The sequence below is a fragment of the Pinus tabuliformis genome, chromosome 8 (assembly GCF_031772625.1).
Source record: "Pinus tabuliformis cultivar Carrire ecotype Pingquan chromosome 8, CPIR1, whole genome shotgun sequence".
NCBI classification, from domain to species: domain Eukaryota; kingdom Viridiplantae; phylum Streptophyta; class Pinopsida; order Pinales; family Pinaceae; genus Pinus; species Pinus tabuliformis.
In genome coordinates, this window is record NC_142294.1 from 1,244,924,560 (window position 1) to 1,244,939,472 (window position 14,913).

Consider the following 14,913-nt stretch of genomic DNA (forward strand, 5'->3'; position numbering starts at 1 on the left):
AAGCAATTCTATAGAGAGAACAATAATATCAACAATGCAGTAGAATAGTAAGAAACAATAGAAGAAAATCATACACAATAGAGACGCCAAGATTTAGGTCATACACCAGGGCAAAACCCCACAAGGGAGAAAACCCAAAAATCAATTCTTCTTCTTCTTTAGATATTCATCAAATGTTCAACTGAGATATAAAGTACAATAATAATGAGACACAAGTCTTCCAATATCGAACACATTAGGCCTCCTAGGGCCAACCCTGGAAGCTATCACAAAGGTATTCTCAAACCTTTCACAAAACCTCTGATATCACTGTCACAAGCAACATTTATCCCTATCTCAAATATCATATATCTATTCAGCCATAGGAGCATGTATCACTGCTATCATGTCACTATCAAGTAATATTGTCATTTCAATGATAAGGATACTGCAATGCATTATTGTTATAAGGACACATCCATACTGCCATATACACTACCATACATCTCCTGCCATATATCTCTAGCCATATACACTGCCATCTAAGTCACATGACACGAGGACACGTAAATACGAGTATTCAATATGATACGCAGCGACCTGGAAACAGGACACGGGGGACGCGTTATATATATATATAGATATATATATATGTATACCGAAATATAGGAATTTATCCATATTAAATTGCAGGTTGCAGCTTATCTAATCAAATTAAAATATAATTACTTCTCAAAGTTCATAGTTCACTTTAAAAAAATAAATAGAATCAAAATTTACTATTTAGAAATTAGAATGTGATACGCTTGGTCTTGATTCTTGAATATTCAATGTTCATTGTTCATGTACAACTTACAAGCACATAAGAAAATAACTAAAGTTTAATCCTATTGATTTCCTTTGCCCCTCTTGCGAGAAAATGCCACAGCTTTCCCTTTCCCTCTAGATGTAGATGCTGGTGCTGGTGGAGTTGGCAGTGGAGTTTGCTATGCTCTAGAAGCTGAAGAACTAGAAGTAGGAGCTATAGGAGGTAGACCACGTCCTCTACTGGTGGCAGGGGTAGCCCGAGCGAGTGGTGTCACCTGGAAACATTACAATCTCCCAATCCTAAAATCCTGAAAAACTGATAAGTCTACTACATTTTGAATGAAATCTAAAATTCTACTTTCTCCATATGAAATCCAATGAGGCCGAAACCACTCTCAAACATCCTGAGTCATTTCATGGTAATGTTAAAAATTTAAGTAAAAGGATGAAAATGAACATTAAGGAGAATGTCACTTTTACTTTAAGAATTTAACATTACCATGAATAGCATATCAATACTAGGGCCTAAACTTGATCATTAAGTGGCCCCACTCAAAAATTATTTGTTTCTTTAAAAAAAAATTGCATCTTATGCAGGCAACGTTTTGTATCAACGGAATACACATTTTCCAGATGCAGAACACGACGAAAACCGGCGAATACGTTTTACATTTTACAGGACACGATGAAAAACGTTTTCGACACGTTTTAGGGCCATTTTCATGTCTGACACGTAAAATACGGGACACGGGACCTTGGAGGACATGTCCTGTGACTTAGACTGCCATACATCACTATGAAAACAATAACACTGCCATAAGCTCACTACCATATATTATCATCATAAACTATTGTTATAAGCATATTGCCAAGTGTCATAGCTACAAGCACAAGTATCACCACTATGACTCACTATTACAAGTATCACTACAATAAGAGTCATTGCCATTCATCATAGGCAACACTGTCATAGAAACAAGTGTCATTGAAGCAAGGATAATTGTCACACATCACTTGAACAAGAATTATTGCCATACTTCACTGGACAAGAATCATAGGTATATATCATAGGTATCACGGCAATATGTATTGCACTCACAAGCATAAGTATTACTGGCTTGCATCACTAAACAAGGTCTCTCCCAGAAGCTCTTCTTACAGCCCTTCATTTTGTACACAAACTGCCATACTATTTGATCTACTCCACATTACAAAACATTTAACGAGACAACAAACCTATGCTTGGACAATACTTCAGGCATGTGCACATGAGCCTGAGATTTTCAGCCCGGGTTAGGGCTTCCTCTAACAGCGGTGACAGCACTAATTCGAGCCTCAAACCTCCACAAAAACCTTGCATTGTACTTGAGACAATTTCGACCTTTCATCAGCAATCTATTAGGCCTTACGGCTCTCCCAAAACAGACTTACATGCCATTTTTCTACATTGATCTAACCTGTGGCTAATACTCATGCCATTTTTCTACATTGATCTAACCTGTGGCTAATACTTAGAGAATATGCCTGAAACTTTGCAGAGAATCGGTCATCGGATTCAGTAACTTCTTTGTTGATTCATAAGGGATCTCGGCCTATACTTTAGGTCTACTCAATGATAATAAGCTATCATTTGCTCCCATTCTAAAGCTCATCCCTCCTGTAATAACAAAGATACATCTCGGCCAGATCTCAACAGAAAGGTTCCCAAATCAAGCACAGAAACTGCCTTTCAAATTTGGCCTACCATCTGCCTACCCTGTCCAAGATTAGTCACAAGAATAAAACATCAAAACTTCTCTTCTCCATTTCGACTAGGGCTCTCAAGCCTGCAGCTACCTTAGAAGACTATCTTTCAAAGATGTGACGTATTTGTGATGGAGAATGAGCCCTGAGACCTCTTAATTTATGTCAATCATTGGAGGAGTCAACGGGGGCTTATGTGACAATGGTGACCCTTCAATTAGTAAAGCCGACTTGAAGAAAACCCTTTCAATTTACACTTAATAATATTTAAAATATTTGCCAAATTGCTTGCCCAAATAAATTTGTCACATCAAAGAGGAGTGCCAAGAACACACTAATAATAATGTTTTTCCTTTAACAAATTGGATTCTTCCTTGGGGCAAGATGGTCTTCTTTTTGGGTAAATGGATTTCTCTTGGGGAAATTCATCCCAAAGCTACACTAAATTTCAACATAGATGTGACGAACATGGTCATTATACACGTAAGTGTTTGCGTCAAAGAAGCAAGATAATGAGAAGAAGAAAGAGATTGCAATGGTTGCTACATATACAGCCGAGCAAGATGACTTCATGAGAAGGTTCGAAGAGGATTTTTCTCTAGTCTCTCATTTCTTTGAGGGCACCATTGATGAGGGCACATGGTTCATTGATAGCGGACTGTCGAAGCATACGACAAGATCACAAGAAGTATTTGAGACTCTAACCGAATGGGACTCTATATTGCACGTGGAGGTTGACGAGAAGAGTCAGAAGACTCTCAAAGGGTCAGGTATGGTGCCATTCAAGATGGAGGCGAGAGGGCTGCTACAAGTACATGATGCACTATGGGTACACAAGCTCATGTGCAGCATGTTGTCTGTCTTAGTGATTAAGGCTACGTATAATGGTCCCCAGAAATTAATTTCTTAAGAGACGAAGTAGCCTATCAATCCCTAAATACCCAATGTTTGGGCAAGATTTGGGGCAGCTAAGTAGAGAAACCCAATGTTGGGGTTTGGAGTGTATTTTACTCAATCAATTAAGAGGAGAAACCCCTCTAGGAAATCTATTAATACAAGAGGGATGAACTCATTTGGAGCATCATTGGATGGGATCATTTATCTCTATTTCTTTAAGCCTAAGGCTCTGAGGGTTTTAAGACCCCTTTCGATGGTGAAACATTCCACCCTAGTTAGTACAATTTCTACTTTATCCTTTGTTTTTCTCTATTCTAGTTAAGAAAATTCTTTGTGTTGTTTCACTGGTCAGCAAATTTTGCCCAGGAGTAGCGAGATCTTTTGTGAGGCGGCTAGTCAACACCATCGTTGGATTAAGGAGGATCTAACATAGGGTGGCATCTCTGTTTCTAAGGCAGCATAGTAGTAACGCACTCATTTCAAGCGTTCTCACTTAGGTAGCAACCTCAATGCCAACCCTAATCATAGAACACATTCAATAGTGATCCTATTCGTAGATATTTTCCAAATGGAAATGTGTAAAGGATTAATATCTTGCTCAACGTTTCAGGTGGACCCTCCACCTATCATCAGAGACCAAAGAATATTCAATGATAACATACGAGTGCTGGATAGCCTTAAATAGAAGAGAAATTCATTAGTCGTTAGGGAAAAATAATAATAAAATTTCAAAAGAGTCATTAAGGGTTAGGTAAAAGGGGGGAAATAAAGAAGATTTTTTATTTAATTAATAATAAAAGATTTTGACTTAAATAATTAAGGACAAAGACAAAGGGATAAAGAAATTATATTGATAATAATAAAACTTTTGATTTAATTAACAATAAAATAAATTTAAAAACAAAATTCAAACTAATAAAGAAAAAATATCAATTATTTTTATTAAATAATTAATAATAATAAAAATGTATTTAGATAATTAAGATAAATTCCAAGAAGTCATTAAGGACCAAGTCAAAGGGATAAAGAAAATATATTGACTTAAAAGTTAACAAAATAATGATGAAATTTTTTATTAAAATAATTAACAATAAAATCAATTAAAAATATTAAAAACTAATGAAATTCAAATTAATAATGAAAACAATATCAATAATTTAATTAAATAAAGAATTAAAAGGGGAGGAAAAAAATCAAAGAAGGAAATAAATAATTATTAACCATAAATAATAAATAAAAATTAAAAATAGAATAACAATTATCAATAAAATAAAATTAATAAAAATTAAACTAATAAAATTATAAAAATTAAATTACCTTTTGGAGTTGAATCAAAACATAAAATGGATTCGAACAAATTAAATAAGGGAGAATAAACCAACTAAAATAAATTAGATAAACAAATCAAGATCGAAAGAAAGAAACCAAACTTAATGTGAAGGGTGATGGATAACAAGTTTCCAGGATTGGCTTAATTTGAATTCATCTTCTCTATTGAAATTATCAGGGTGCTTCTCGATTTCAATGGCTTCCCCAATTATGAGAGTCTTGTGAAAAGGAACCAAGGCTAAGATTTTGGATTGATCAAAGCAAACAAAGTGTTTTGAATTAAATGAATGCTCAGCAATGGCTGACTTAGAAAAATGGAGATGGTTGGTATCAACTATATGTTCCTTCAAGCGAGTTTTGAAAGGACGACCAGTCTAACCAATATAAGTTTTCTTGCATGAGCAGGGAATTTGGTAAACCCATGAACATAACATAGGGTTAGCCATATCTTTGGTTGACTGAAGCATCTGCCTCAGACTTTTATGAGGTTTAAAAGTGGTTTTAATATTCCTTTTTGATAAGATTTTAGAAATTAGGTCAGTGGTCCCTTTTATATAGGGAAGAGAGACCTAACCTTGGGGAGGAGAGTGTTAGAAAATCAGAAAGGCAGAAAGATTTTCTTATACTTGATAATTACTTGTGATGTTCTTGACTTCTTATTAGGTTTCTTTATATCTTCTTTCTTTTAGTTCATCAAGCAATTACCAAAGCAATAGCACATAAAACAATGGACATCAGATATAGGCTCACAGCTAGGGAAAAACCCCTCTCTAGGGGAAAACCCAGTCAGTAATTCTTCCTTCAATAGTTTTCCGGAGATATTCCAAGACTCTAGACCTTGACACAAACTTTCCTCCACACCAAGTCAGCCTTCCTCTTCTCTTGCAGATGATCCTACTTGACATGGCTACACCAGTAGTAGCAGCAGCACTTTCTTCAACCCAACAACTTGCTTTGGAGACTTTCATCTTCATTGAAAGACTTTGATCTTCACATAGGAACTTCGATCTTGGCCCAATACAATCCTAAAGCAGCAGCACCCAGCACCAGCAACTTCGACTTATACTTTGATCTAGCAACAGCAACATGCGGCAACTAGCTACAGCATCAACACGAGAACTTTGATCTTCCAAACCAGGGCATGAGAGAGAGAGATAGATGCACCAAAATTTTAATCTTCCTCCTTTCCTTCTCCTAGACCAAACTCGCATTTCCTTTTCTTCCTTCCTCTATTTCGCACATTTCCTAGCTTCAAGAGATATCGAACTAGCTTGCTGAGTAAGTGCTTCAAATGGAATTCAAACTGCTTCACTTATAATCCTTTGGTGAGGTCGAATAGACCTCTTTGAGGCCGACTTGATCATCTTAAGGCCGACTTGGTGTGGAGGCAACATAATTCATATTTGACTCAACACTTAACCTTTTTACATGATTCAAAAGCCCAAGAAGAGTCTCTTTAAAAATACAATGACTCAATAAACTCAAAATAAATCAGTATCGACAAAATATCGGCGAGGGTCCTGAAAACATCTTATCAACAATATCAGTGAAAATATCGGCAAAATATCGGAAAATATCGGCAAACATAAAAAATCAATTTTTTTCAGACTTTTCAACATATAAAGCAATAATGATATTTAGCCGAGATTTTCAAAATATCGCAATATTTTCAAAATATCGCGATATTTAGCTGATATTTTGAAAATATCGCGATATTTTCAAAACGGAAAATATCACAATATTTACTCGATGATATATCGTTTTACTGAAAATATCACAATATTTTGAATTTTCAAATATCTGTGATATTATCAACACTGGTCAATACCATGGGTCATCAAAATATCATGGATTTTCTATTTATAACATTTTTTAAATTAATTATTCATTTCACTTTTTGATGTTGCCTCTCTCCATGTGAAAATGGACAATTAAATCGATCTTCTTGGAAAGGGACATTACACTTACATGCATACATATATGAACTTCCTATTAAATTGTTGTTTGTGTGTGTTTTTATAATTTTCTTGAACATTTCATCTAATTTTTGTGATTATTTTCTATTTTAAAAAGAAAACTATTTTTTGAATCATTTATATTGTTCTCTTTTTGAATACCATGATTCCCTTTTTCCTAAAATTTTGGGGGTTCCACTTTAGAAACCCATACCCATTTCCAAGTTTCATGCAACTTTGGTTAAGATGCTTAAACTGCAAAAAAGGGTGACTCTTCAAACGAGATTCATAATAAACAATATAGAAACAAAAAACAAAAATCCTGAGTAATACATATCTCAAGAATAATAACTATGACAACGTAATTCCATTTCATGACATCAGATGGTGGGATTACCAAGGAGATCCATAAGAAATAGTGGTTATCAGACGTAAGAATCAGATGTACCAGTCAATTGATAATAGCTTGGGTGATTAAGAGAAGTCATCATCCTCCCCACCAAAGTTCAAATCCAGCTTGTGACATGTTTCCCACTCATGGATCAACCGGAACTAGCAAGGTGCCAGCAATCTCACTTTCATTTCCTAAGTGCTTAAAGGTAGGGAAAGATGTTTCCAAACATCTTTAGGAAGCACAGGGAGTTAGCTTAATCGGTCGTTGCCAATATTGCTGGGAAGTTGGCTAGTTTTGTCTTGGCAAGTGCCCAATTCTAATTTCAAATCCCCTTAGGTGAGGCACACTAGTTCACAACCACAGGTTTACCATGGATGTCATCCATATATGTGGGGAAGCACCCTTGGGTTTCACTGCAACGCTTTCCTAGGAAAAAGAGAATTGGATGTAACAAAACCTAATAGTTTGAGTAAACAGAAATTTTCTCTTTTACCGTTTTTAAAAATGAAGAAAGAAAAGAGCAGGCATCCTACGGATCAAATCTCATTAGTTTTGGATACAATGAAACTTTTGGCTTCATTGGATGGATTGTCTATTTTCAAGTACAAAAGAACATTTCAAATAGGATTTGCTGGAGGGTATGTTTGATTGGACAGCCATGCAACATTCATAGATCGAAAATAGTGCACCACCAAACCAAACTAGCTTAGAAGCAATAATAAGGTCTATGCACCAGCAATCTTTCAATTGACTACCATACTGCAAGATTTTAATGGAGATATCTTTCATTATAGCACATGTACAAATTTTAGTAGGTTTTTTGGTTGAACAGAAAGTCACCAACGTGTCATAAATGTAGTATTTTGACAGCAACCCGTTGCACATAATTTGAACATTAACTTGACATACACCTAGAAATAAACTCCAAGCTCCAATGTTAATAAATTATGTATTAAAGTGACCACATAATATGTTAGTAATATAACCCGACATCAAAGTTAATGATAATAATTACTATAAGGTTAGCTAGCTGGTTAGACCACCTAGGGTATTATAAATGATATAATATATGGTGAGATAGCTGAGAGTGGTAATTGTGTAATGCTGTGTAGTCCACCTCAATCTCTGGTTATGTCTTAGTGCAGCTTATTATTGACATAAGTGACATTTTACTATTCTGTCCAATTATTGTGCTTATTTTCATGTGCATACACTGTTATAAAACTCTACATGGTTTCAGAGCCCAATCCAGTTCTAGGGCATTCAGGATTCTGAGTAAATTAAAGGGAGAAGCAAGCATGTGGGAAAGAGGAAAGCACAAAGACAAACAATGAAGGTACAATAATAAAAAGAAAAGTAATAAAATAGAGAGAGATTTGAGATATTAATTTTTGTTTAGACTTTAGAACTTACAACAAAATAAAAATAATTTAAAAGAAGAATTATATGTCGATGAAAAATATGACAATCAAATAAATAAAAAAAGCATTGTTAGGGAATAAATTTCATGAAATGCTCAATAGTCCTACAACAACGACAACATCATGTGAAACCGTGAAGGGCAACTGCTCCACGACCAGCAGTGGGTTTGGGAACAGGAGCAGGGTGCCACAAACAGGCACATGAAAAAATTTAAACGGTAACTGCAATAAGGTCATGCAGCACATAATGATGAACTTGTGTTCTCTCCATTAGCAATGTACTGTGTTCAAGCTCCATTAAATCCCTCTGGTGGCATGTAGCAAGGCTGTGACTTGGTCACTTTTCTCCCACAGGGAGTGGTCAAGACATGAAACAAATGTCACAAGATGAGCATGGATCTGTCAAATCAGGGTGGAAGGAACCACAAAGTGTAAGAAGACACAAGAATATCCAAGAAGATCATGAAACAATATTTCAGCCACTCACAATAGAGGCCAAGTATAGCAGCTAACCACAGAGACCGGGTAAGTTTCCCATGTGAGAAAAGATGGCTGCATATTTATCTAACAACAGGCTAACAAATGTCTGAGCAGGAAATAAAAGAACTAATTGTGATAATAGGATGTCACCAATCATAACAGTATCTAATAATCACAGGTTAGCAAATGGTACACAAGGACAAAATTAATCTGGTTGTTTGAAAAGAAACAATTTTATTTTGTCAACGGAAAGCAAATAGGCTACAAGAAAATCAGAAGTGAGATAATTATTTTCCATGTGGCAGAAAAGTCCGAAAGGCAGTTTTGATATTTCTGAAAACATGAGCCCAAGTAGGAGATTGTCTACAAGGTAATGGCGCACATAATCTAAGCCATGGAGAATACATGATAGGCACACAGAATTATGGCCAGCGTAGGCATGTGGAAGCTGGTGGGACTACGTGATCAAGGCCAGGGCAACCACAAAGAGTGCACAAGGATTGTGGCCAAAGAAGGCACACATAATTTACATGGAACAAGAGGGAAAAGTTTTGTTGTTAAGTTGGTGTTGCGAAAAATGTTTACCAGACAGGAGAAGAGGTGTGATTTAGAGTTTTGGTGCACATGAAGATTCAAAAACCCTAAGAGTGTGCTGATTTTGATCACAATAGGAGTTAACATTTATTATGGTATTGGGCCTGTTACCCACCACCAATGGGTGACACCCACCCATAGAAGAATTTTTCTCCTCGATGTCTTCAACCAGCAGCCAGTAGCCCCTTGCAACCACCAGGTAGCTCGATGTGCCACCATTCTCTGCCACCTGAGCCAGCTATTATGTGCCCTCGCCCATCTGTTATGATCATGTGTTTGAAGATGGGCCTTCCAACCCTAAAAGTATGGTTTTCATTATTTAGTTGGGTATATTTGCTTGCTTTTCTTGGACACATTTGGACACGGATTAGTGGGGGGATTCGGTGAAAAGAATGGGCACGGTCTGTACTCATGTTCCTTGGTCCCAACTTGGTGGTTAATCTTGTACCCTAGTCTCATGGGATCTCCTCAATTGGATACTAGCTTTAGGAGTGGCAATACATGGGAAACCCTGATACTAGTTGTGTGGTCCCGCTTCCTGATACCACATATATCACTCCCCTCCACTCATTATATCCCCTTCTCACATTTCTCCCACCTGAGTCCACATTTTTCCATTGGGTCCAAAGGGGTTAGCCTACCCCTTCCTTTGTCCACACCTTGGGTTGGGCCCGGAACGATGCCCCAAAGGTTGTTGCAACTAAAAAGAAAGTTAAAAGCATAATTTGACCAATTACAACAAGAAATGTACCATAAAGTGCAAAATATGGTCAAGACATAAGAATTTAACACGTGGGAAAAATCGAAGCGTGAGCTCTACCCCCTATCGTTATGGCCATCACCCTGGTTCCTAGGGCCCCTATGTGTGCACCCTACATCATTAAGGAACCCGTGATTGTCCTAACCCTTGGTGGGCAGTGAATTGATCAACCTTAAGGGGGCTATTCACTGCTTTATACACATCATGCTCTCATCCCCTTGAGCCCCGAGCAGTTAAAAGAAAGAAAAATCAATAAAAGGCAAAAGGCATATGAAGAAGGGTGGAAAAACATAGGTCGAGGTAACTCATGCACCACAATTTCTCTCTCCTACATTCATACACCCATGTGTGGGCTTCCCTCATTGTAGCTACCCTTGCACCATGGCATGTGGCTTGGAGCCTCCTTGTTGCCCCATTCCATTCCATCACTATTTCACATAACACCTGCCATTTGATGGATGTACCATGGACCTATTACTCCCTTAGAGGTTGAAACCACCTAATAGGGTCCTTTATTAACCTCTCTCTTGAGCTTGGTGACACCTATACACTCTAGATCCCATTTGGAAGGGCATGCCACTATGAAGTGTCCACTTTTGCCTCTGATTAGCAAACCTATACTCAAATGTGCTACTGAATTGTTGTACTGGAAGGTGAGGAAACGCATTGGATCTTATAAAGATTGTGGATGGATCTTATACAAGATTGCGGGTGGGTCTTCATCTTGGGCTTGGCCTCCCTATATGAGATCTAAGCCCTCTAGAGGGTTATAATGGCACTTTTAATATAAGCGTTGAGAGCCATGGTCCTCCACCATAGCAGAGAATTCATTGCCACGCCATGGGCTTCTTCAGCACCACATATTGCTTGCTCATGCCTTAGCCATATAGAGATGATGATGCACTTGGACCACGTTGCCCAGTTGGCCACACACTTGCACGTGACAATTGGTAGTTGATCCAGAGCCCAGAAGGGGTTTTGTCTCATTCGGAGAGACATGGGAGGGCTTGTATCATCATTCTAGCCCTTATTGATGGAGCATTGACATGTTTGATCTAGTTGGAGACCCATGAGACTATTCATTGTGCCCCTTAGCCACTTGGGAGCACCATTGATGTTTCGCTTGGAAACCAAGGGGCCACCCCCTTGGTCATAATTTTGAGAGCCCTCCTCTTCATCTTGGCACATAGAGGACACATCTTGTCCTTCCAACGACCCTTTTGCACCATTATTCTATCATTTTGCTCTCATTAGGAAGGCTTGTTGTGCACTTTTGATCTATTTTGTGGGCTTGTCACCAATAGGATTGTTATTTTGCACATTAAAGTTATTTTAGGGGGCTCATTAGGCTAATTAGACAAAATCAAACTCCTTGAGGCTCATATAAATAGAAGTAGAGCCTCAGTTGTAAATCATCATCACTTGACTTGGATTAGCTCTCTTGAAGAGACTTTCGCAATTTTTCTTGGTTGCCTATTGAAGATCTCTTGATGCATTTCAATATCTTTGGAGCTGAAATTTTCGTTCTCTTGGAGCCATCTTCTTGATCTTGAATTTGGATATATCTCTTGTTGTCTTGTAAGTAATCTTATGAAAGATTTTTGCATGAAAAATGTCTAATGTGTGGAAAATTTGTAACTAACTCTTTCCTTTTGTGCCCTAATTATTGAATATCATTGTAAAGAATTGTTAGATTGCAAATTTGTGCATGTTACTCATCGATAAGAAGTAGTTCAATGTTCCTAGTGAAATAGAACTCATTTTCTTTCCATGAAAGTCCATAAAACTTGGGTGGGTAAATGCTAGGAAGTGCTTGCTAGGGTATCATTTTCTAGCCTCCTTGAAGACAATTTTGGCCAAATTTCAAGGCACATAGACTCCATAGCCCAAGGACAAGACACTAGTCTAAGGAAATTTCGGTTATCACCCTTGTTCCTTTATCTTTTTCTCCTCCCAAAAATTTTGGCCTTTCACTTGGACAGCCTTGCTAGGGCATCATGCAAAATCTCTTAGGGAGTTGATCTTGCCATTCCGCTTGGACCAACTTCTGCGTTGTTGTCTCTCCTAGAGATCCTCAAAGTTTCACTTGATTTCAACAGTTCATTTGAGAGGTAGCTCGGACGTTGGAAGCCAATCTTGGACATCATAGTGAAAGGTTTCTTGAGGGTTGTCTCTTACTAAAGCTTGATCATTTTCAACCCTTTTCTTTGTCCTAACTTGATCTAGGATCTTCCTTGGAGGTTTCCCTTTCATGATAAATACTAAACCCTAGGTCTCATGTGCACCCAATCTAGGTCTCTCAATTTTAGCAACACTTTTCTTAGAACCAATGGCTTATTTAAGACAGCTTATTGACAGTTCCTACTTCCACTTTGGGTATCTTGATTCTACATATACCTAGCCTTATTGTAACATCTTAAATTCCTAGATCTTGATTCCTACCTTTAGGTCTTTCTTGGAGAGCCATTAAGCTTCATTGAAGCAAGAGATCCCTATATTGAGCCTCTCCTTTGAATGCGCCTTGGAAATCACATAACACTTAATTGTTGATCCTGCTACCATATTGATTTCCCTCATACTGGGACTTCTCCTATCAATGAAAGTCTGTAAAGAGCAAGGGACATCGATTGAGGTGACAGTAGGTCTTCGTTCCATTGTTGTCATTTTGTCTAGTAGTTGTCCCTTAGGTGCCCCTCCTAGGACCCCTGCTAGATTTTGTGGCAACAGGGCCTATTGGCAGCTCAAGATTTCCAATGTTGACACTAGCAGACTGAGCAGCAGGAGGTGAAAATTTCTCTTTGTTTGGTCAACTTTTGCTAACATTTATCTCAGATTGCACATCAAGTTGGAAGAATATGCATTGTTTGGGGTCATCCAATCTAAAACCTATAATTGTTGGTTTTGGGTAATCCAATTCAAAACGCATTCTAGTTAGTTTTGGATAATCCAATTCAAAATGCACATACAGATTCAAGGTGATCAACAATTTAATAACTCTATTGGAACTTCCGTATGAAAGAGGGGTGTCAAGGAGAAAACAAGCTTCAATGTTAATATAAATGTTTAAGATTGTGTTGAAATGACCAAGTAGCATGTAATAGAACATGAAATTAAAGGTAATTAGTATTAAGGCTAGCTAGGTGGTTAGACCACCTATCTGTCTTAGGGCACTATAAATGATGTAATCAATGGTAAGATAGGTGAGAGTGGCAATTGTGTAATGTTGGGCAGCCCACCTTGGGATTAGTGATATACTCGCTGCAGCATATTACCATATAACTGACAATTATTTGCTCCAAATTATTGTACTTATTTCCATCTGCATATGCTGTTATAAGATCCCACAAACACAGCTTGAAGGTTTGTCATATATTTATTATTTAACAGATTTGAAAAACAGCATACAAATCGTAAGCGGAAGAGCCCTTTGTTATCACTGGTATTCTTCAATTATTTAGCTTTCTTATCTATTAGATGGAATCCACAGGACCCCCAGATTAAAGTACAAAAGCAGAGTGAAAAATGTTTCATAATGGCATTGAGTTTCAACTTTTCCACCTTCATTCTTACTGAAAATAACAAAATATCAAATATTTCATATCTATTTTAGGGCATATTTCCCATTCTCTAGTTTGTGCTTTAGTCTCCATAAAATCTTATGTTTTAAGGCCTCCTGGCCAAAGATTCTACATGTGTACAAATGTTATAAAAAATACATTTCTGCATCATATGTTGTATGATATTAAGTGTTCCTCCAATACCCATTTCAGAGAAGGCTTCGGTTGTTACCAGGATGATCAAAATTATATTCTTGCACATGTTCCAATTCCTCTGGAGTTAAACCACGATAGAATGAGTCCTGTAATTTCCAATTAATAAAAAGACTATATTTAGAAGCAGATAGAAATATACCCTAGATCAAAAGCTTAAAATATAAATCACTGAAACTAAATACCTCGTTATTACAATCTAGAATACTATAACTTAAAAATGTGTTTTTTAATTATTATATTTTAAGCTCCCTCCCTTTTCTTCCATTTCAAGTCCCAGATAACCATACTAGTATAAAATTTGTCAGAAATACAACCCATTTCAGATTATAGATATGTTGCTAGTTTTATACAGCATCATTGGTTCCAAAATAACACCAAAACCCACAACTGAAATAGTTTGTCAAATTAATGATTTTGACCACAGTTTAACAATTCCGTGTTAATTTTGGGAAGAAAAGAAATACAAAGTTCAATCTCCATATGCTGGGAATTATGATGTTACAATCTGCATAACATATACTAAAATATTGATATAACTTATGTGTTGCAAGGTAATATCCTGAAATCCTAACAACTTTTGTTGAATGCTTCAAGGCCAATGATGCAGAGAACATAACCGGGATGTCGATATTTGTAGCATCAGAAGGTCTAATATATAGGCTAAGTGTCTAGCATGTAGGAAAGAGTCCTCCTTAGGTGCTTGTTTGAGAGGAGAACATATTATAATTCTTTTCATAAGTTTTAACTTAGGAGAAGCACGTTAATTAATTTATTGATTAAC

General features: G+C 37.0%; 1 protein-coding gene across 6 annotated transcripts in view; it reads right to left on the reverse strand.

Annotated features, from left to right (window-relative positions):
* The window catches only part of LOC149239891 (uridine kinase-like protein 4), a 316,084-nt gene that overhangs the window by 138,445 nt on the left and 162,726 nt on the right, over positions 1-14,913 (reverse strand). For all 6 annotated transcript variants that reach the window (XR_016246465.1, XM_089373576.1, XM_089373577.1 and 3 more), the window contains one exon: positions 14,149-14,218. Coding sequence is in view for 5 of the 6 variants with exons in the window: in XM_089373576.1 (XP_089229702.1) it covers positions 14,149-14,218 (70 nt within the window). In the remaining variant the exon portion in view is untranslated. The remainder of the gene's footprint in view (positions 1-14,148; positions 14,219-14,913) is intronic.